This window comes from Typha angustifolia, chromosome 14 (genome assembly GCF_048772165.1).
Source record: "Typha angustifolia cultivar Huaian chromosome 14, ASM4877216v1, whole genome shotgun sequence".
Classification (NCBI taxonomy): domain Eukaryota; kingdom Viridiplantae; phylum Streptophyta; class Magnoliopsida; order Poales; family Typhaceae; genus Typha; species Typha angustifolia.
The window spans coordinates 3854807-3878571 of NC_133252.1; the positions used below are offsets into that span (position 1 = coordinate 3854807).

Consider the following 23765-nt stretch of genomic DNA (forward strand, 5'->3'; position numbering starts at 1 on the left):
AGTTTTCAGTGGCAATTATGTAAAAAGTCCGAAATATAATAAGGAACAAATGGTGACGTGGGCGTTACAGAGGCTACCAATTGAGATGACAGTTGAGCGTTAGCGCCACACTAATACTTGTCTACTACTATTCACCAAACGGGGAGGGAGAAGGCCAACGAAAATGGCATCAATCTCTCCTCCATTGCTTCTATTCCCTCCAAATCCAAGAACTTCTCCTAGAACCACTCCCATTACCTCGAATCCCATAAAACTCCTCCGATGCCCATCTCGTCTCCCACTCCGATTCGCTCCAAGAACCCTAAGATGCTTCGCTGAGAAGCAATCCGCGGAAAAATTCGAGCAGCTCTTCTCGAATCTGAATCAGGCCACTATGAAGCACGAGCCCGGTGCGTCCCCAGAGTTTTGAATACTGAAAAGATATCTTGATCCTAATGTTTTCCGTTCTCTTTCTGGGGATTTTTTTGGGTTTCAGGTAGCGTTACCAGCGGAATCTTTCTTGTTGCGGGCACCACGGTAAATTCTCGTTGTGTACTGAATGTTGACTATTGTAGTTTACTTTCAAAGTTGGAATCTTTATTGTGGATGCTTGGTAAATGGTGGGCATTGTATCTATTTGATGGAAGCAAACTGCTCAATGGAAGAGTGTGAAACTTTGTTCAGTTAGGCGAAGAAAGGGAAGAAAAAAATAAATGGATATTTTTGATAGTACTATAAAATTAAGCACACTCGCTTCGGAACAATCTTTTGAATATTACAACCTCTTGACGAAATTGAGTTGTCGCAACTTTGCAAGATTGCCCAATTAAACTAAAATGGGAAGAAGAATACTTGGGGAAGAGGAGAATCTTTTCTATGCATGCATTATCTTGCATATGTTTTTGAGAACTTTTTGTAACTCCAATCACTTAAAAGCCATTTATACTTTTGTGTGTGCCAAAACTTTGTCTTTTGTTGCCCATTGATTAGATTTAATAGTTATTAGTTAATCTTTTCTCCTCTCCAAGTTGCTGTAGAATGTTGTGCTTACAGTGTCACTAGTTATAGTTTTTCTAGTTTATGAAAGCAGAGAACAGAAGCACACAACTCATTAATGCTTTTATTTCTGTCAATTTATAGATCATCTGTTTATTTCCTGTGTAATATCTATCCAGATGCTCCTTTGTAATATCTATCCAAATGCTGGATATATTGTAGGTTGGTGCAGGTATCCTTGCTATTCCAGCAGTCACCCAAGAAGCTGGATTTTTGGCCTCAGCACTCACATGCATTCTTTGCTGGATATATATGGTAATGGCATATAACAAAATTATCAAATTAACACTCTTGCCATCGAAAAACCTTTTTAAATTTGTATCCTTTTACATGAGTCCATAGTTCTTAATTGATCCTAATCTCGCTTCTAAGTTCCTTTTTATTCTAATGTCACCTTATCATTGGTAGGTTCAGTAATTTTCTTGTATACTTAATTGACATAATTTACTCAGTGCTCATAACACCTTTTAAATTCTAGGTTGTGACGGGATTGCTGATTGCAGAAGTAAATGTTAATACAATGTGTGAGCTAGGTTCTGGAGGTGTCTCACTGGTAATTACTATCTTGCTTTTCATAGTTTTCTGTCATTTGGTACTTTTTTTGTGAGTTTCTACAATTAGTATAAAATCACTTAATCAAATATAAAGCTGCATGTACTTTAGTTCTTTTGTACTAAATAAGGACATGATTATAACAAATTAAGGAGCCAATAGCTAGTATATATTTCTTTTGAAAGTGCTAAGAATACCTCCTCCCCCTGCCTCCCTCCCTCTGTCCTCTCTTCCAGAGGAAGTTTTCTCATTTGCTGCGGACTATGAATCAAATGCATACACAATAAGCAATGAAATTGTGATATGCAGAGGGAATAACCTAAAGGTCCTAAATTATATGAGATGCAAATTATATGATGTAGAGATAGAGGAAAATAAAAATTCAGCAACAAGAAATAAGATAGTTGTGGAGTAAGTAATAATTTTCCATAGAAGTCAAAATAGTTACCATTGTGTAATCACTATCGATTTCTGATTGATTCCTTAAGACTTGTTTCAAATCCACACATCAAACACTTGATAGGTTCTAGGTATCTTGAGATTTACACCCAATGGTCCGGTGCTACAGTACCCAGCCTCAAAGAACAGCAAAGAGAAAAAAGAATAGGAAAAGAGATAACTCAGATTTGTTCCAAAGGGTTTCAAACCCCTTTTCCACCCTTCCACCCGAAGAAATTGGAGAGAACTTCTCTATTTTGAGATCAATAATAATATTTTAGTACAAGTAGGGTTTATTTCCTTAAATAGATAATGTAATTCTCATTATGACTAGTTTACCCTTGACTTATACGTCTTATTACAAATAAATCAGAATTAAATCTAATACAACACTAATATACTCAAACTAAACCTAAATCAAATCTAAAAGAAAACCAACTTGACACAACAATGAAATGAAACCTAATACATCATTCTAGGCCTAATTTGATTCATCAAAGATCAAATTCAAATTTGAGGAGTGAATTGATCAACATAAATGAATTAGTTGCATCCTAGCCATTTCTTGATATGATATGTCCGTCATCACACATCCATAGACTTTGATATTTCTTCCAACAATGAACATAAGTGTGAAAACCAACAATGGTTGTGCCGGCGACGTAACGGCACATGGCATAAGGGGTGGGGTGGGGGGGGTACCCCTCCTAGCAACGATTTGCTCACTGTCGTTGCTCACCTTCGCCCTTTGCCGCGCGCATTGGGGTGCCCTCTGCAACTAAAGTGTTTATTCGACCCGACCCATCTCCTTCTTCCTCCTCGAGCAAGGACACCCTGACGTGAGCAACACCTTCTTCCTCAAGCTGGAGCATATAAGCGATGTGCAATAATGAGCTCGATGGCAAGCGGCGACAGCGAGCACGATGGCAAGCAGCAAAAGCGAGTAGTCTCCCTCCTTCTTTTCTCTCTCTCTCTCTTGCGGCATGTGCATTTTTGGTGAACATTTTGAATTAAAGATCTCGACAAAGTTTCACGTTTTGAGCAAAGTTGATCCTTTTTAATTAATGGTCGGCTGAAAATTAGGGTGAAAGTTGGAAAAAGGCCATTTTTTGAAGAATTATAATATATAAATGTTTTTAACTAGCTCAGCTCAACTTGTGGGCCATATCAGCTTGTTTCAGGTGAAATGACTTATTTGATTTTAAACAGGCTGCTATTGGTCTAATGTAGTAATGCTGATCCAATAGCAACAGTTTGAAATTACTCAAAATTTGTCTAGTCCAAGTATCATTCAGCCATTTGTTTAAGATGGTCATGTTTCAAGCTCATTTTGGCTGCTATTCAACTTGTAGATAGTTCAATAAGCCTATCAATAACATAACCATTTCCCAGTTATTAATAAAGAATCCTTCCATATTTGTATGGATAAAAACTCACCAATATCACCTGCATTAGAATTACTATCCACTCTAGTACATTCCAAACCCCAAGTATACCCTTACTGTACAATGTGGCACTATGCCTTTTAAACCACCTCTGAAAAGAAATTTAAACTCTACTATTTCGGCATGCCATAACATAGATTATCTTGTCATTTGACTATAGGGTCCTCAGGAGCTTCTCTATGCTTTGCCTCATCATGCAGCTCTCACCTGAATCAAAAGAATTTGACCTATTTGACCTCTCTCTCTCTCTCTCTCTCCAATCAATAGTCTTTTAGCCATCTTAAGTGAGTAATGTAACTTTTTAATTGTACATGTAATAGAATCAGACTTTATTTTTCATGACTACACATCCTTCTCTTGGCTGTCAATATAGAATTGAAGAATTAAATTTTTAATATTTTTTGTTTACCTCATCTACTTCTTTATAATATAAGTTTAGCTAGCATGATTATGTATAAATATTTATAATATCTTGCCTGATGTTAAAAACCAATCTAATGAGAATCTTTACATGCTTCTCTTTATATAGAAAAAAGCTGCCTATTAAATGACAAATTTCCGCTTGAAGGACAGTCATTGTCTATGATGCTTCTAAATTATTAACCATAGAGAAAAAAATCGATTGATGGATGTGGTATCTAATGGAAATTTATGAATTCCATGTAAGAATTATGATTTTTTAATTTATGGTTTTAAGCAGCTGAATGCTGTAGTAGAAGCCTTTTCTGTTGTAGTCATATGTTGCTCCTTTGAATTTGCATTCAGGTATCAATGGCCATGCGAACTATTGGAAGAGTTGGAGTACAAGCTGCTTGGTATGTTCTTAAATTAAAGGTTGAAGAATAAGCTTACTCATAACTTATCCTTTAATTTGATTTCATTGAAACTATTTTTATTTTCCAAATATGAATGTTTAAAAAACGATCCTATTTCATGACAGTTGACACTAACAGCAAATTTGGACTAGTAATGCATGCACCGTATAAGTAGAACAAATATTTATTGTTGCAATACAACCAAGCCTTTAGTCTATCTGGAATTGGCTGTGTGGATCATGTTCCTCAATCAGCTTTGCTTTGGGTAAGATTCTCTGCCAAACCAAGTTCCATTATCTTTCTTATCACTCTCGTGGTTCCTCCCGTCTTGGTGCTTTTCTTCCCCTCCTCCTCAAGACACCTTCTAATTAAACAAAGTTGCTCTTCTATAATGGTGCATTATACGATTTCCGTTGAACATCTCTGAGACTCCAAGCCATCTCAATTGGTTCTCGTGTGGTTCATCAACAGTATATCTTTCTAATCTTGAATTTTATCCGCTCAATCTCACACCTACTTATTTTGGATCTATAAGATTCTGTAAATCTTCTCTATATTTATTTTACTGTTGTAAATCTGTTGTTGGTCCATCAATGAAAATGATGCTGTCAGAAAATGGAAGCGTAAGCCTTTTGATTAGTTGTTGAGTTAATATAGTATCGGAGCAGGAGGTTCGGAGTTCAGAGCTCAAATACCATCAGGACTACCTTGTTAATTAATTAGAAACTTCTGCCCATTTAAATAAAGTCCACCTCTTGGGTATGTCAAAAATGTTTCAAGCCCAAATATTTGGACAGGGGAGTGTTAGGATATAAAGATAAAAACAATTGTTCTCTAATAAACAGATGTCATCAATAGGTAATAGATAATTAGATACCATAGAATCTTATGCTGAATATCTCAAATAATTTATCTATAACCAGTGCACAAAAGTATAGACTAATTACTGAACTTTTGTGGAACCCCTATTATTTCTGGAAATTTGTTAATCCTTCCACTAGTTGCTGCAGACGAGTTTTAGATCTGTTCTACAAATCCTCAATTGCATCAATATATCTAATTATTTATCTAACACTCATTTTCTCCTTAAAACTCACCACATCAATTCTCTGGGAAACAATTGTAAAGTTTAAATTTAATGTAAATCAATAGAAATTACATGCCAGTCTCTCTGTTTTCCTATACGTCTCCAACAATCATCCGAATTAGTGGATATCTTCTGCAGTCCATTTGATATGAAATATAATTGTTTTCAGATAAAATCATTTCTCTATTCTTAGCATTTGTACAATTATTCTCTCTCAAAGCTCATAAGTTTGATGCAATGATAATTGCAACAAGGGTACTTCTTGTAATCTGAAAAAGAAAGTATGTCATTCCTAGAAGATTCATCAACACATTTTAATGCTTTTGCTCGCTGAGCAGGATGCAGTATTCATTGTGTGGGTGTAATTTATTTCCAAAAAATGTAAAGCAAATTTTTTGGCAGATCTGTTTCAGTTGTAAGATACATGAAAATCGCCCAACTTTAGATGATAATATTAATTTTCTGTTGAAAAGATACTGTCTGAGGAGAATGATCTAAGAAGGGATGCATACAATATCATGGCCTTTGCAGAAGACTTACACATTCTGGGTTTAGGTAGTTATGACCATTTATTAATGCTGATCATGACATAGGCTACTTTATAAATGCTGAAAACTATCCCCTCCAAGAGGTATTGCAAATAAAAAAGAGTGAGTATTATATTGGTTTGCCTTTATCTGATTATTGTAGTAGAGGAGTAACCTCATGCCATATGATGATTTCCATTTCTAAGCTTGTCTGGCACATTATCTTTTTGTCTTTGTTCATCCGACTTTCATTGGGTAAAAAGGTCCATAATATCATCCCATCTGGCATCGTCAAAAGCAACAAATTGTCATTGTCACGACCCTATATCAGAATCATGACCGGCCATGGAACCTAATAGACTTGCAATACACGAAGCCTTAGCAAATAAACTTTCCTAATCCACAATATAAAAGGATTTAATATGAACTACTAATTCCAAGCCACAAAACTCTAAAAGAGTAATAACAAAATCCAAATTTAATAACCAATGTTTATCCAAATAAAACCAAGGCAACAAATAGTGTTCAAATGGGAATAAAAATAATTGATACAATTGAAAGTACAAGATCAAATCCCAAGTGGAGGTAGAGTCCCGGTACACCAGTCTCAGTAGCCATGCCAACAATTATAATTCAAGCAAATCCACCCAAAAAGCCAATAAAATCCATAATCCAAAATCATGATTTTAGAAATGCAAGGCTCAACAATTTATAATGAATATATAGCACTTAGCATGCTCATAACCAGAAAGATAAGACACAAGTAACACTAATATGAATAATAAGTTGATAATGTGCTTAAGATTTCATTATGTGGAACTTCTCAATTTTAATAAACATCATATTTTTCATATGGATTTGAGCTTGTGTATTCACATAATTTAGAAGTCACCTTGAGATGACATTTAGATTTTTTTCTCGTAGCTGATCCAATAAAGATTATCAGGAAGTGCCATTATGTGATAAATTAATTGTCTTTTTTCTCAAAGGGTTATTGAGAGATGTCATTATGTAATAATTGCATCCGGTCTCTTCCACTAATAGTTCAGAGAAATTATAGTCATTGCAGAACATCTTTCGATCTAGCTTGAGGCTGTTTCTTAATCCTATTAGAGTCACCTAAGAAGATCACCGCAGTAATCTAAATTATGTCTATTCCCTAGACTTCTAGATAAACTTGAGTCACCACGAGAAGTCCTTGAGCAACCTATACCGAAACTATTCTCTAAGTTATACTAGTGACAACTTAAGTTCTTTGCTACTCTTGATTAATATTTTTGTTATTTGCACAAAGAATATCAATGCACAAAGATAACATGATATGTATTGTACACAAACGATATAATGATATTGCATGAAGATAACATCATAGATATTTGCACGAAGATAACATAAAATATATATATTTGCACAAAGATAACATAATAATGTAAAAATACAAAATACAAGGTGAATAAAAATACAAGTGGATACACTCATTGAGGTTCAAATTTAATACTCAAATCTCTAATCCAGTGTGAGGAAATATTGCCACCTTTAATAATAAACAAATATATATCTACTAAACAAATAAATAGAATTTCTGAATTAATATCTAATTAGATTTGGCAAAATATGAACCCAAGGCCGTGGGCCCACAACCCATTGATAAATAGCTTGTGCTAGGCCAAAGCTCAAAGTTGACCAATAGGTTAGGCCAGGGAAGGGCCCAATACCAAGCTCAGCCAAACTTGATGGCTTAGGTGAAACCATCTGAGCAGTAGCTCACCTTCTCTTTTGATGGAGAGGAAGCTAGGCACAAGTAGAGGAGAAAATTGTAGGTAGTCACACCGGTCGCATTAGAAAGGTTCCTCGCCGCCAACACCACCCACTTGAGGTAGGAGGAGGTTAGCTTAGTCGACCAACAATGATAAGCGCCATCCATGGCCGTCAACCATGGTGGTTAGCTATCTAACCAACAAGATTACCAAGGCAACCGCAAAGGATGCCAAAGGATTCCTCATGAGAAGAGAGACTAGACTGGGAGATCAGACGTGACTAGCATCAATGGTGGCAATTTGACGCAAGCCAAGAAGCCGATAGAGGGAGGTTACATGGCATAGTCTTGAGCACTTTGGGACCCATTGAAGGTACCGTCGACAGGAGGGTAACGAGGCGAAGCTTCCCACACTGGAGCAAAGGCGACCTATTTGAAGCCGTCGGCTAACGAATTTCACCAACGAAGCCGAAAATGCATAAGGCACACAACATTCTACTGTATTAAATTGAAAGTAATTGTTTGGAAGGTAGATGACTCATATGTGAGTTAGGAGAGGGTCTTTGCTTGCTTTGATGAAGCTCCGGTAATCCGATCCGACAACATGCACTCCGACAAGAGAAGAATAAGAATAAGAAGAAGAGGGAGTGATGGGATGGTGAGGAGAGGAGTGGAGTTTGAATTTTATAGTTAGGAATTTTCTAGGTTTTGCTTTTAAGAAAGCCAATGACTTGGCCGACAAAATCGTAGCAGCTTCCTTGTCACATAACAGGCGAGAGGGAGGGGAAGGGAATGCACATGCAATGTACGTGACCTTTTTTTCATTTTGATTATTACAGTCTTGCTTAACTTATTGCTTTGATATCTAGTTTGGATTTTTTTTTTATATACTTGCCACTTCAAACTTTCAAAATATATTAATTACCCTACAATCTTTGAAGTATCATATTGCCCAAAAAATTATAGGGACTCTCTGAGTGCCATGAAAAGTTATGAAATTTATATTACTTCTTATTCTTCAAAGTATCATTTTGACCATTAAATTATTAGGTGGTTTAGAAAATGCAACTATAAAGACAGAAAAGACTACATTATCCTTCCACCATATTATAATATCTTTTGCACATTTATTCAACTTTTTAGCCTTATCTTGAAAAACCTTCTTTTGTGGACATGTTTGACATTGAACTCCTTGTTTTCAAGTATATTTGCCCAAAAAGGATTCCAATCTTTTGTAAGTAATATTCCCAATAAATATTTGTTTTAAAACTGTTATTCAGATGATATTTTTTGTAAAGATTGGATAATAAAGAGGAAGAAGGGCATTCTATTAAAAAGTAAAATTATAAAGAATATTAATAAGAATTAATTGGATTTAGTCTATTAAGAGATACACCTAAAGAATGACGTCGAATCACATCTGTATGAATAAGGATAAGATGTAGGTGGTGACATTTGCAAGGTAAATGTGATATAGTTTATCCTTAAGGCAGCATTTTCTATACACTAGCTAAGAATTTGATGATAAAAAATTTAAAATGATGTTTTAAAGAATATTAGGGTAAACATTACATTTCACGACTTATCAGCATATATGAAAGAATCAATGTTAATAAGGGTAAATATCACATTTTAAAGATGTATTGGCAATTATGATTTTTTCATTTTTTGAAAAAATTTATTGGCAATTATATGAAAATCCCTATATAAAAGTATCTGGATCAAAAGACAATTAAATATGTTTGCACTATTGCATCCTACATTATTCTTCTATTTGTTTGCTTCTATCTGTGTATGACTATGCTGCAACTAGCGTCTATTATGAAGATCTCTTATGAATAAGTGGTGCTATTAGCTCAACAATGTTGCATATATCCATTTCTGCTGGTGTGTGGAAGAACTACATGAGCATTTATAATTCCCATGGGAATGCGATGATCATATATAACTTGCGACTGATTCTGAGCTGATCAGAGTGGAATAATAGGAAATTATCAAGGCAAATTTAATGCTCTGATACCCTTTGTACACAGAACTTAATCTCCAGATTTGAGGATTCCACATATTGTTCAGTTGGCCAGTAGGGGTGTAAATGAGCTGAGCTTGAGCTAGCTGAGATTCGCTCGACTCGGCTGAAATTGTCAAACGTCTAGCTCAGCTCGCGCTCGAGACAAACCAGCTAATGTAGGCTTGAGCTCAGCTTGTGTATTGACCTGGTTTTAAAAAAAATCTCTATAATATAGATTTCTTAGCTACAAGTTTTGTATTATTTAAGAGGTGAGTAAATACAAAGATGATTCTTAATTCTTAGTTTTTCAGTATGGGACTAAATGTGACCCAACTAATGTAAAAAAAAAAAAAAAGTTTTTCAAAGTTCCGTTACTCGGGATTGAGATCAAGATCGGACAATGAAAAAATGATATGATTCGGTTGCTACGATCGGATTGGTTGATCCAGATCGGGATTGGCTGATTTTTCAATCCATGATTTTTTACATTGTACAATATGAGACTAGAATCCAGGTCTTTTTTTTTTTCTGAAGTTGAATCACATAACCAACTATGCTACGGATACATTATTCTATTATAAAACAGAATACGTATGTTATATAATCTTATATTAAAAAATATATATTGGTCTAAATTGAGCGGAGCTCACAAGCCTTGCAAGCCAGCGAGCTATTTTGATAGCCCTATTGGCCAACTTACTTGGCAACTTTCTCCAACATCAACTTCTGTCCTATACCCGACCTGATATTATTGGTGAGAGGCTAGGATAATGGTGATAGTGATGATACATGGTAATCATTTGATGTGAACACTTGTACCCTAATTTCATTATCCTACAATTCGAAACAATGAAGTTACTGCATCATCATTGCCTTTTTGTTTTCATATATTTAATCTTATGATTTGTGTCCTCATTTGCACATGATTTGACTTATTTACTCATTTTTCTGCAGCTGGTCATATATATTTATACATTATGCCCTTCTTGTTGCTTACGTGGCTCGCTCTTCAGAGATTTTGACAAATTCCTTTGGCATTCCATTGTATGATGTTAATTTATATCTTTTCCCAATCAGTCATACAAGAGAGGAACATATGTTTAATTGCAATACAATACAGTATCTATATTTCATAATTTCAACATATTCTGGCAGTTTGGTTAGATGTTTATTATCTTGTCTGTAGGTATTAATTAAAAACTGGCACACAGCAAATAGCTTTGCTTGCGCACATAACAACACCGCAGGTTAGGATGTCACAGTTTCATAGATGAGTAGAAAATTTATTCTAGCAGTTTGACCATGTAAAATTAATAATAAGTGACATTATTGTATTTGTTTACATCTTATTAGTTTGTTGAACAATTTGGAATCATGTTTGACATCTTTATTAGTTGGGCCACTGGGATAATTTGTGCACTGATAGATCATGTTTATCTTGCTTTGCAATACGTTCAACTTTCCATCTTTTAAGTTTGTACAGTGAATTGTCGAAAAGGTTGATGGAGATTATGGAAAGAGGGATCTGAGCAGAAGGGAAGCAACTTAGACTTAGTAAAAGATTAAAAATTCTTCGGGTTGACCTTTGGAGGGAAGAAAACCTTAAATCAAACTCATAGGTGGAAATTGAGGAAGTGAATTTGATTAATTTTCTCTTTTTCTATAGCACAACATACTAATGATGGATGTACCAAAGGCATGTGCTATGCTGATCCCTAGCCGCATGTACCTGCATGCCACTAGCATGCCTTTGACATATTTTTAATATAATATTTAGAGTATTTAAAAATGTTATTGGGTTTTCAGCATGTCAATTATTAGTTTTTTATTTGAATATATGTATTAAAACCTATATTAGAGTCATTACATAGATCATTTTTGTAAATAACCTATTTGATTACAGACATAGCAATAATCCACTAGAAATATTACTCAATACATAATACAATTAAATGCATTTATTAAAACTAATATTTATGATTAGACACCCGATAATATGATTGAGTACTTCATAATATAATTAAAATAGAAAAAAAAGTTTAAATTGGGTTTCGCACGACATATCATGTTTGTCACATGATAAAAAATGCTCTATAGAATATTTTGGGTTACCACTCCAATGTATCCATTTTGGATCAATAAAAATTAGTTTTGAACCTCATGCGACTCGTGCAGGTTCGGCATGCATTCATGTCAGTCGTCATGAGTTAGCACGTGTTGACAAGAGAGTTTACTACTGGTAAACCCCGTGCCAGGTGTTGTGTGCCACCATTGGCATGGCAAGTGCTGACCGATACGACCGTCATTGCATCATACATAAAAGAAGAGAAACAAATAACATAGAATAGATGCAAAAGAACAAATCCTTATGGAGCTGTGTTGTTCCATTTTATTCCCTTCCCACTTGATCTTCATATCTTGTCATACCTTTAATGATATCTTGATTCTTTAAGATTCTTTCATTATCTCTTTAGTTGCCCTAGCTAAATAGCTCTGGTACCACTAATGATGCAACCAAGTTGGCCTTAGACAGCACAAAGGATTTCACTTGGTTGTTGTCTGGATGTAGTGTGCACTGGGCCTCGTGGACTTGATTAAGAGCTATTAGACTCGGTTTCCAAACGGGTGCGCACAGAGCCTAGCGGGCACTCCAGTTCCTCTCAGATTCCTAGAGACAGTGAGCACCAACATGGGCTAACTTGAATGGATGGGTTTTTTTAGCGTGAGGATGGAGCTTTAGGTGGTGTGTCTAGAAATTGAGGGAAGTCGATTGGTGGTGGTTGGACGAAATGTAGGGCTGTGGAAGTGCTTAGTTAGGTGGTATCAAGGATTTTTCTTTTTATAATAATCGGGCTGGGCCAAGGCCCAACCTAATACTAAAAGAAAAGGCTGGACCCGTAGCCCAAAATTGAAAACTAAGAAGGGTCGAGCTTGCGTCCGAAACCCAGACCCAAACCTGAGAGTAGAAAAAGATTAGCTCAGGTTGAACCTAAGCCCAACCTTTTCTTCCTCAATGAGATCGACTAGAGAGAAAAAAAAGAGAGATAAAAGGGAAGAGAAAGAAAGGAAAGAGAAAGAAAGGGAAAATTGACGGCAATTACCATCGTCGGCAATCCGCTGACCTCGCCAACGCCTTTCTTGTGACCTCGACTACCTAAATGAGGGGCGGGAGATCGGCCATGCCAACCAGCGGTGGAAGACCCTCCATCCATTGTCGACTGTGACCCAAGCCATGCGAACTTCCCTAGAAGGTATCAACTATCAATGGCAGAAGGCTCAAAGCATGAAACTTTCGGTGACGGATTGAGAGCGACTCGAAGCTATTGGTCAGTGTGATTTGCTGACGAGAGCGAAACACCAAAATTAGGTATTTTTATTTTAATCTATTAAACTTAAATTAAAATTGAGGGATGGGGGAGGCTGACTTGTCAATCTCATGGTGGTCTCCGATTTCTCCAATGATGCTTCGACAGTCCGATCTCGCTGCGCAAGCTTCGATGGGTTTAGAAAAGAGAGATATATCAACGTAGGGTGTGAAATAATAGGGTTAGGGTTTATATTTATAGGTTAGGTTTTTTAAATCCTAATCGGAATCTGGATTTGATTTGGAGTGGCCGGAAATCCGCCGCACTTCTCCTATCACATGACAGGGAGGGAGAGAGAAGGGAGTTGCACGTGCGCCCTTTTTTCTCTCTTTTTTTTTAGTTTTTACACATGTTTACAGTAGGGCAGTTCTCAAATAGAAAACAATTAAGCAACCATTCATCTGAATGGTTGTTAAACATATAAGCTTCCAAAGATGAATGGTTGTTAAACATATAAGCTTCCAATTTTTGCCACAACATGTTCTTTGGTTCACTTGATTGGTACAAAACCTTGTGGCTTTTCTTTTGAACTTGATTATCTCCAATATCCATTCTGAGTCAGCTCCTGATACAAACTAGAATTAACTTCTATCTCCATCTCAATTATGACTTAAATTATACCTGCAGTGAAACACCCAAACCTCCAAATACACGTGTAAACTGCGTGGGTAAATCTCCCATGCGGTGCATCACATGACCTGTCAGTAATAGGTTTTCACAAGGCACATAGTAATATAGGTTTATACCATAAATAATCTCAACAATATGAGTCCGGATACAAGTTCCACAGGTCACAACAATCCTTCAAGATACACATCCAAAATACAACTCTAAAATCCAAAATACAATGTCAATCGTAACGCCCTCGCAGGGTCTCAATACAACTAATAAACATAGACATAACTGAAATAAAAAGGCAGCTATTCCTCGCTATCCGCACCTGCTTCCCCTAGCTCTGAAATGATGCTACCAAGAGGTGGTGAGCGCACAACCCAGTGAGTATAATCCATCCAATCTATAACAATGAAATCACAGGTGCATATCCAATACATGCCTAAAGTTAGCAATAATAATACGCTTGTTTAAATGACTTACCATGAGTTACTAAATCAATGCAATCAATAAAGACTACACGTCACTATCCTAAAACATGCCAATTCCTAATCATATCAGGATAAGTTTACACAGATATAAAGCTTGATACAATCTTTTATTCATACAAATTTCAATCATAGTGTTTACATGTTATGCATAGCAATAAAAGAGTAGTTTAGTCATTTTATGCTCACCAAAGCATTAATCATGTTTTATCATAGCTCACCGAGCCATTCACCACACAGTGCGGATATTCTCAAGAAAATCATCCATTACATAATCATCAATCATCTCATACACTGAGAGATATATACACATCTAGCGGTAATGCCACCCACACATGCATGGCGACACTACATGTGTCCGGTTATCTGTGACCATTAGACTAAGGACCCCGGTCATGATCCTATATCTCACTCTCTCTAAATCATCACCGCCCTCAGCGGGAGAATTAGGAGCCCTCAGTTCATCAACGGACGCCCTAACTCTATGTTGTCGGGTATCGCTAGAGATATATCCCCACCTCACAATCATATTTTTCTATCATCATAATCTAGTTTTGACTATGCAGTATAATTACCTTAATGCCACACGAGCTCTTGACCTCAGGTGTAGGCCGTTAATAATATAGTTATATATGATACACTCTACCTTTAACTCTGGGCTGAATGAGTAGGGACACTGTCTTGTTAGAACCCGACTACTAATAATAAGTGGAAGTGGTGCAGTGTCTGTGAGTATATAAGACATATCATAGTCATCATGATCGTTACATTCTATATTCACAACAGATATTTATGCAAGAGTTTATCATATAGGATACATATAGAGCATTGTTACACTAATGCATATGCTAACATTCTCATAATATCATGATGAGTGAACTATCAATAACTGCACATGTCAAGATACATCATATTACACTAGATGCATGTACTAATACTGACATTCCTACAGTGTCATGGAAGATATAATAGCTGTAACTACATTATTCTAGACTTGTATAAACTCTACTTGCCTGGGGGGTCTCCACAGTACTCTAGTTTTTCTTAGCTAGTTGGCTCCTCTAGAATCCCAAAATCCTCCTCAAGCAGTGTCGATCCTATTAATTCACGCAAGTAAAAAGCCATACGTAAGATTAGTGAATTAATAGAATTAATTACCTTATTAGAGAATTTAGGTTTAGGTATATACATGAGTCAAGGGTCCCCTAGGGTGAGTTCTATGTCATCCTAAAATTCACACTATTTAGATGATAATAAATTGTCTTTAGGAGAGTGGTTAGCTAAAATAAAGAAATAGAGCTATAGAGTCCAAATGGCCCCCAAATAGGTTAAGCTGAGGTGTTGGGTTGAGCTCAAGCCCAACTCAATAGACAAGGGAAGGAATAGCTCGTGGGCTGCAGTTTGGACTGCAGCCCACGGGCTCCATAGGCTGCGGTTTAGACCGTAACTGAACAAGCTCGAGCCTTCATCGGCTGCGGTCTGAACCGCAACCCATTTAGTCCTATGGGCTACGGTTCAGACCGCAGCCCATAAGCCTCGTGGGCTACGGTCTAAGCCGCAGCCCACAAGCCTCGTGGGCTACGGTCTAAGTCGCAGCCCACAAGCCTCGTGGGCTACGGTCTAAGCCGTAGCTCAACAAGGGCGTGGGTGGGGTTAAACAACCCCCACCCTCGCACACTATTCCCTTCCAAGGGAAAGAGATAGAGGGAGGAGAGAGAAGGGCCCGGCGCTGCCGGTGGCCTACGCAGCCGGCAACCCGCCCTTAAAGTCGATGGCCCGTGGCCCTTACCCGGGGCGGGCGGCTGGTTGGAGGGAAGGGAAAGGAAAAGAGGGAGGAAATTGAGGAGAGGGAGAGAGATGCGGCAACCATTGCAATCGACGGCGTCGGTGGCACAGCCATGCGGCCGAGAGGGGTAAGGCATGGCGGAAGAAAGAAAAACAACCAAAAGGAAAGGAGATTTACCGAGGGGTTGCACAGTTGGCTTCGTTGGCCGTCGGTTTCGAGGCTTCGTCTCCGACGTCGGCAACCCGAGAGAAAGGAGAGGGAGAGAGAGAGAGAGAGGTAGCGGGGTGGATGAGAAATAGGCGGCTGGGATGGTTGTGGTGAGGGGAAGAAATAGAGGAGCGGTGTCGGTGGCGTGCATGGCAGGGGAAGAAGAAGAAGAAAAAGAGAAGAGGAGGACAGGCCGGACGGGGGGGATGGCAGGGGGTCTGTGATGCACGCACTCGGCGCATGCATTGGGTTTTTTTTTATAATTATTTTTCAGGTGTTACATGCAGATTATACAGCTACATATCTGCACATCTATATGCAAAGGGTTATTAACACTTTGTAGGGTTCAACTTCAGATACAAGCTAGAAGAAAGTATTAACTATTATTGTATTACATTAGGACTTAACTTTTGCAATACGTGCACATAATGCAGCCATCTGCATATCTGTAGGCACTAGGCAGAAAGTGATCGATGTTCATGTTGGGTTCTTTAGTCTGTTCTTTCTCCCTTGTAGTTTAATATGTTTGAACTAACCTATTCATTTGTAATACATCTGCATTTTATTTGTGACAAGAATATTTGGAGGTTATTATACAGCTAATGTGGAAGTATTGCATTACTAATGCAGATGGGAGAGTGCTACCCTATTTTCATTGGTTTTGGGAGGCATATGCTACTTTGGAAGGTTAGTTATTTTCTTTCTAGGAACATATGCAAGATATACAAATGTATCTCATCATTGATTTGTTTAAGAAAACTTTGAATAAGTGGGCTATGCCTTAACTAGTTTTATTATCTAACTTGTCACTTTATTGACTAAGCAGTCATGGGAATCTCACATCAATATACTTCATGGACTAACAATCATGGGACCCTCACATGAATATACAATATCTAATATTCAAGCTATGACTTTTTGAACCTCAGAAACTTTAGCAAATTGTCATATAGACCCCCTAAACTATTTAATATCTCCCACTCCTATCAGTGTCAATGGAAAACAATCAAATAACTATCTTATTCTCAATCTTTTTCTTTATTTCCTCGAAAATAAGGGTAAATAGTCCTCAGATTGCCTAAATTTGATCACATGATAGCTATGTAATGTTTCTTTGGTGGAAATCAAATAAACAACTAATATAGGGCTTTTACATGGTTGAGGGGATCAACGTGCGATGAAAAATAAATAAGAGGATCTACATGAAGATGGACAAGAAGTCAGGTAGGCTAGGTGTAATTATTTACTTTGAAGATGAAGTTTTGAAGTTGATTGACATCAATGATCTTAGGTTTAAGACTGGTTAATTTTCTCAAGGATTCAGTTTTTTGTTCTCCAATGATTGTCATAATGCATTCTTTTTGTATGCTGGTATAATCATACATATTCTTTATGCATTCTTTAGCTTTTAAATCTAATAAGAACTGAGATGCCAATCAATGTATTACTGCAGCCAGAGATTTATCGGTGTGGTCAATGGATTTTTGGTATTCAGCATCCTCGTCTCTTTCACATCTCTTTTGGTAATTGCTTTGTTACCTTGGAATACGTATATATATATATATATTCCGTCTAACTTTGACATCCTTGTGATATATTGTGAAGTTCTACATGCATCACTCTTTATTTAAACTTATTTTCGTTCATGGAAGGCATGCATTTCATGATCAGTACCTATATTCTGCACTCTGCTGGCTTGGAAGACATAGAATTACGTGGATTACTAGCACAAGTCAACATAGGAGGGCCTGGGCTTGTCAAGAGTAGGAAATGTTAACTATTGCTTGACAATAGACAATAAACATTTCATTAGATATATAGATAGTGTTAGACTGTTTTAGATACATATGCAAGTAGTGGTGCTGATGGACTGGGCTGGGGTTAACCCGGCAAAAGAAAAAAAAAAGAAAAAAAACCCGAGCCTGGACAAGGCCTAGATCAGTTCAGTCTGGAAATAGTTTCGAGCCAGGTTCAAACAACCTGATTTGTTCCAGTACATATCCATGTTTTTATTAAAATCTTTTAGGGCCTTATGATCAACGCCTCAAAGTAATTTCTGGGAGTTCTGCTATCTTAGTCAATAAATAGCTTTTTACCAAAAAAGTATATAAATTAAGAGGTCAGATTATCTAATAAAGATTAGAATTTCAGAACATATAATTTCCTAATACTTGCTTTATTTTCATGTGTTGACATCTTCTATCTATATAAACCTTTAGAAATTTAAAGCTTCAAACAGTTGTCTGCTTCCCTGCTGTGGGTGGATGGACCAACATACTCAAGTCGGGCTCTAATGGACCAGGCCAAGAGCTACAGGCTCGGGCCGGTTGGGCTTTAGATTCCTCTGCCCAAGCCAGTCCAATCGCTTCTAAGTCAGGTCGGGCCTGGCCCAAAGCAAACTCGGGCCATGTTTTGATTCTATTTGGTTGGACATGAATGAACCAATGGGCCTTTTGTTTCCGATGTGTATTTGTTATTTACTGTTCTCTCAATTCTTTCATTTCTTTCCATTATCACGGAAATATGGTCAAAATTTAGTGCCTCAATTAGCTTTTCTTAATGTGTTTCTTGTGTGGCCATTTTCTAATATAGCAGCTAAGAGTACCTAGATGATGTTTATGATCAGAAATAACATGGTCAGGTTATTCTCACAGGGGGTGGCAAGTGGTAACCTGCAATGGAATTCTCTTTTTCAAGCTAATATTGAGGCCATACCACAAAGTATACCAATTATTGCGCTTTCATTTGTTTACCAAGTAAGTCCCACCTAGCATGTGTATTTCTAGTTTACCTTTTAGGATTAATTTTACCCATCTTGCAGAATGTAGTACCAGTTCTTTGTACAAATCTTGAGGGAAACCTGTCAAAAGTAAGGTAAGAATTATCTTCATGATTATATCTTTCTTCATGCATGAAAGAATGTCAAATTTTATGAATGACAACCCCCCTGCATTAGGTATTCTCCTAGACAGTTAGTTAATAATTTTAAGGATTAAAAGGCAGGAAATAATATTCAGATCCACAAAAGTATCAGCTATTCCACTATTGCTGAAAGATAGAGCTGAATGTATGATTAAACATTCTGTTATATTTGAATCTAATTTACCTCATCCCTTAACAAGCAAACCACATTGCACGTAACCAATTTCATACACATCTATCACCCAACAGATTAAAAATGTTTTACTTCACTAAAGGTTTATTGGAATTGCATGGTGCAGCTTACTACAATAAAATGCAGAGTTTGTCATTCTACATGGACTAGCTCTATCAATATCTTAATGATTATTTTAAAACCTGTTCTGATGAAATAAGAATGCACCCCTTGACTATATTAGGGAAGACAGCAGCCAGATGTTAATAATTGAACTTCTCTCTTTTCTGGACTTAAATTTTCTCTTTTTTGAAAACAAAGAAAAATAGTCTTGGTCACCCAAACACCATTGAGATTTGAGAACTCCATTTGTATCATGTTAATACATATGGTGAGGATTATATACTTATGTAATGGATTGATTTCTTTGTCAAAAGGAACAAAATGTTATTTCTTTAATTTATTTCATCTTACAACTAGGAAGCAACATTTCTGGTTCGTACTGCTTTTTTAAATTGACAAACAAATATGCGACACTTAAAACGAGATATATGAATTGAAATACCATGATGAATGTAATTTTAATATGTATACCAAATAATCATTTTGCATTACCTCCAGAAACCTGGTTCAGAATAGAGAACCACCTGATTTTGTACCCCTGAGTCTTATTTCAGTGATATCCAGAGATTAAATCTTCTTGATCTAATGTTGCAGGACTGCCATTGTATGTGGTACAGCTATTCCTCTTATTTTATTTCTTAGTTGGGATGCTGTAATTCTTGGTACCATTCCATATCTAGAAGCAAGCAACTCTCACATTACTGACCCATTAGAGCTATTGCGATCTAATAATGGAACCATTGGAGTAAGTTACAGTCATGATCGTGCTCCATCAGAGAATGTACTATGAATGATAAATGTAAACCTCACATCATGTTTTGCAGCCAATCGTTGAGACATTCTCATTTCTTGCAATAGCCACATCATATATTGGATTTGTTCTAGGACTATCAGACTTCGTTGCTGACTGTAAGTAGTTTCTTCCATTCATGTTATTTTTGTGTATTATTACTATTTTCTGGACTTGTTTTTAATAGAATATAGCAATTAAGTGACGGATCAACTTGCTCCACATAGGTTAAATAGAAATTATTGGACTTTCAAATAACAATATAGAAAGAACTGTTCTGCTGCCTTCCCATATCTTATCCTTTTTTCCTTTCTCTTTGATAAATATTGCAGTGCTTAAACTGCCAAGCGGCCAGAGCAAACCACAACCATTCCTTCTAACTTTAGTTCCTCCGCTGGTGTTATCATTGCTTGATCCAGAGATATTTTTCAAAGCCTTGGATTTTGCAGGAACTTATGGAGGTAGTGCCTTCTATAACAAACTTTCATTACTGAATTTGAAACATACAAAGCTCATGATGCTTAATCCTTCAAGTTTGCTATAGAGTATGATCAGGAAAATGCATGGTCTTCTTTTGTTAAATATTAGCTCTATAACGACATCTTCAGCATTAACCTTTTTAAACAAAATTCAGTCCCCCCTATAGAGACATTAATTTCAGCAATCCATTTTTCCAGTTTTAGTACTATTTGGAGTGCTTCCTGCGGCAATGTCTTGGTCAGAGAGATATTCAAATGCTTCAGAGTCTCCAAAGCTCCCTCCTCTGGTTCCAGGTGGAAGATTTACACTGTCCTGTGTCATGGGAGGTGCTCTGCTTGTTATTTTCTCAGAAATATTCAAGGATGTCATGCACCTACAGCAACTAACTTGAAAGATGATGGAAGAGGCAAAACACAGGTCCAACTAAACAGGCTTCCACATCTCTCTCCCTGCGTTTTCTCTAATTAATCGATATGTACTAAAGATATGGTTTAAATGTTGATAACCCAATTTTGATCATTTTCCTTTTCTTGTTGCAGTTCTTTAGTTTGTACATATAATAAAGGAACACACAACTGAAATAAAACTTTCTTTAGTTACTCCAGCTTAAAAATTAGAGACTTTTGAAGGATGTGTTCTTGCTCTAAATGCTTGGAATGAGGTGGACAAGCAAAAGTACTCGCATTGCGAATGCCGAGGTGCTAAAATTGTTTCCTCTCAATTGCTCTTTCATGTGAAGTATAATGAGTCTTTGACCAAATGGGCCCCCTTAAAAATTTATTTATCCAAATAGCACAATAGGGTATGCTTTGAGCATATCAACCGCCTCCTCATAGTCCTAATAAAAAATAAATCCTGAATTTATAAGCCTTTTAAATAAGTTGTAAAACACTGAAAAATGCACTCTATTCTAAACATAAAATGCTGATCTCATTGGCGCTTTATTCGGATTAAATCTAAGTAAAGAACTAAGAAGATTATTCTATAATATAATTATTCCGATTAAATCTAAGTATAGAGATAAAAAGATTATTCTATAATTTATATCTATCCATTAATTGGATCAATTGGAGATAAATTACAGAAGTTTGTCACGTTTATAATCAGAAAAACTAGAGAAAAATATTAGATTCAGATTTGGTTAAAGATAAATACAAACCTAAGTCTTCGTATATTCTTATATTTATAAAATAATAATGTTCTTACATAAAACACCAAATTAACTTTTATAAATTTGAAAGGCAAACTATTTCTGTAAATAAGTTTGTTAGGAGGTCAATTTAACTAGAAACTTAAGTATAATCAAAAGTATTGCTCATTATGATATGAAATAGCTTATGAAACATCCATCTCACGTGAGTAAAACCCATCGAGTTTATGCACGACTTGTTGGTCAAAATTTCTACACAATATACAATAATAAATATCTAACATTTTCACAAATAATATAACAATAAAATCTAAAGTATATATGTGTCATAACAAACTCTAAAATACATATCCATATACCTTATCAAATAAATGCCGACGTATGAGCTTGAATCTTTCCAACTTTACAATAAAATAATTTTCTTATGACCCCTAAACTATTAGTTATTTCCATAATGACCTTCTAAATTTTTTTAGGTACACATTAACATAAAATAGTTGCTCTCAACCATTCGTATGGGATATAACGGAGAATAGATGACAAAGGATGTCAGGTAAGATGTTCTCTTACTTGAAACCCTTAATTTATTTCATATTTTTTCTAGGGCATGAATTTTTTGTCATGGCACTCAACTGTGCGCAAGTGTGTAATTCTAAATTGGTGTTAGAGATCTGTTGCCCAAACCTTAGCATTGTGGCCCCTTGCTCTTAATTATAGTGTCAATTTCTTAAAACATTTTGAATCATATGTTTATAATTATAGAAATGAGTCCTTGGCCCACTAGATATTCTAGTCCACTTATTTTGTGGTCTCATGTAACGTAATGTGATTTAGATAGTTAATTTTGTTATTCTTTGTATGACAGATGGCTAATTGGAGACAAAAACTGATGATATATCTTTTTTTTTGTAGACTTAGATGAAATGTCAGTTATGAATTTATGGATATAACACTTCAATTTGGTTGCCCACCTACTTGTAGAATATATTATCTAATGCAACAATGCAGGGATATCATTGAATAACGGTTTATTGGAGATAGTTCATAATAAAGATGTTCTTAGTATGTTTAGTATAATTCTAGATTCACAATGTATTAATATATACTTCGTGGATAGTAATGTTAACATAAAATAGCTTTTTAAAATTAAACTACTACAACATTGGCTACTTTTACTAAAAAAGAATTATTAACTTAAGCCATTGTAGATGCTTTGAATAATAGAGATGCTTTGAGTGAAGATACTTTAAATGAAGATGCCTTGAATGATGATGCTTTAAATGAACTAGATGTAAATGAAGAAGATGATAGTAGTCATGCCATGCGTAGCTTGTATGATTCCAATGATGAATGTGGCGGTCTGATTTTTAAAGTTAGAGGAGAAAGAGATATACAATAACTCAAGCTTCAAAATGGAATAATATTTGCCACACCCACCAAGTTTTAGGACTTTTCTAAGGGAGTATAATATTAAAGAAAGTTATAAGTTTAAGTTTATAAAAAATAAAACAAGTAGAATTATAGTGGTATGTAAGAGAGGTTGTGTTTTTTGATGTCATGTATCTCCTATTGGGCAAATAAGTAGTTTTCAAATTAAAATTTTGAGATGTCATTATACTTGTGGTAGAGTGTATAAAAATAATAATGTCACAAGTATTTAGCTTTCAAACAAATATTTGGATAAATTAGTGGATAACCCGAAATTGAGCTTTGGGTCCATTAAGAAGATAGTTTCGGGGGATTGGGTGTTTTATACTAAATAAGTATATAAGGCTAAGAGAAAGGCTATTAAGGTTATTGAAGGGGATCATTTTACGTAATATATGAGATTGAGAGATTATTATGAAATGACAATAGCAAAGAATCCAGAGAGTTATGCTAGGTTGAAGGTTAATCGGGCTATTTAAAAAAATCTCACTATGTTCTAGAGGTTGTTTGTATCATATGGTGCACAAATAAGTAGATTTAGATTTTGATGCATATCATTTAAAAATATCTTATGGTGGC

The 23765-nt window shown here is 36.0% G+C and overlaps 1 protein-coding gene across 3 annotated transcripts; it reads left to right on the plus strand.

Annotated features, from left to right (window-relative positions):
* Positions 1 to 84: 84 nt before the first annotated feature.
* Positions 85 to 21221, plus strand: LOC140776131 (uncharacterized). Of its 3 annotated transcripts, XM_073119716.1 has the most exons (15): positions 85 to 389; positions 476 to 516; positions 1198 to 1290; positions 1514 to 1588; positions 4236 to 4304; positions 10618 to 10707; positions 10850 to 10910; positions 16752 to 16808; positions 17575 to 17644; positions 18776 to 18842; positions 18943 to 18995; positions 19933 to 20083; positions 20163 to 20247; positions 20461 to 20589; positions 20806 to 21221. In XM_073119716.1, exons 1-15 carry the CDS (start codon positions 164 to 166, stop codon positions 20997 to 20999), a joined length of 1461 nt encoding a protein of 486 aa, XP_072975817.1. In that variant the 5' UTR covers positions 85 to 163; the 3' UTR covers positions 21000 to 21221. The 3 variants fall into 3 exon arrangements, with proteins under 3 accessions (XP_072975817.1, XP_072975819.1, XP_072975818.1); XM_073119718.1 differs by lacking the exon at positions 10618 to 10707; XM_073119717.1 differs by lacking the exon at positions 10850 to 10910 and having other exon boundaries at positions 4236 to 4285; positions 18776 to 18877.
* Positions 21222 to 23765: the final 2544 nt, after the last annotated feature.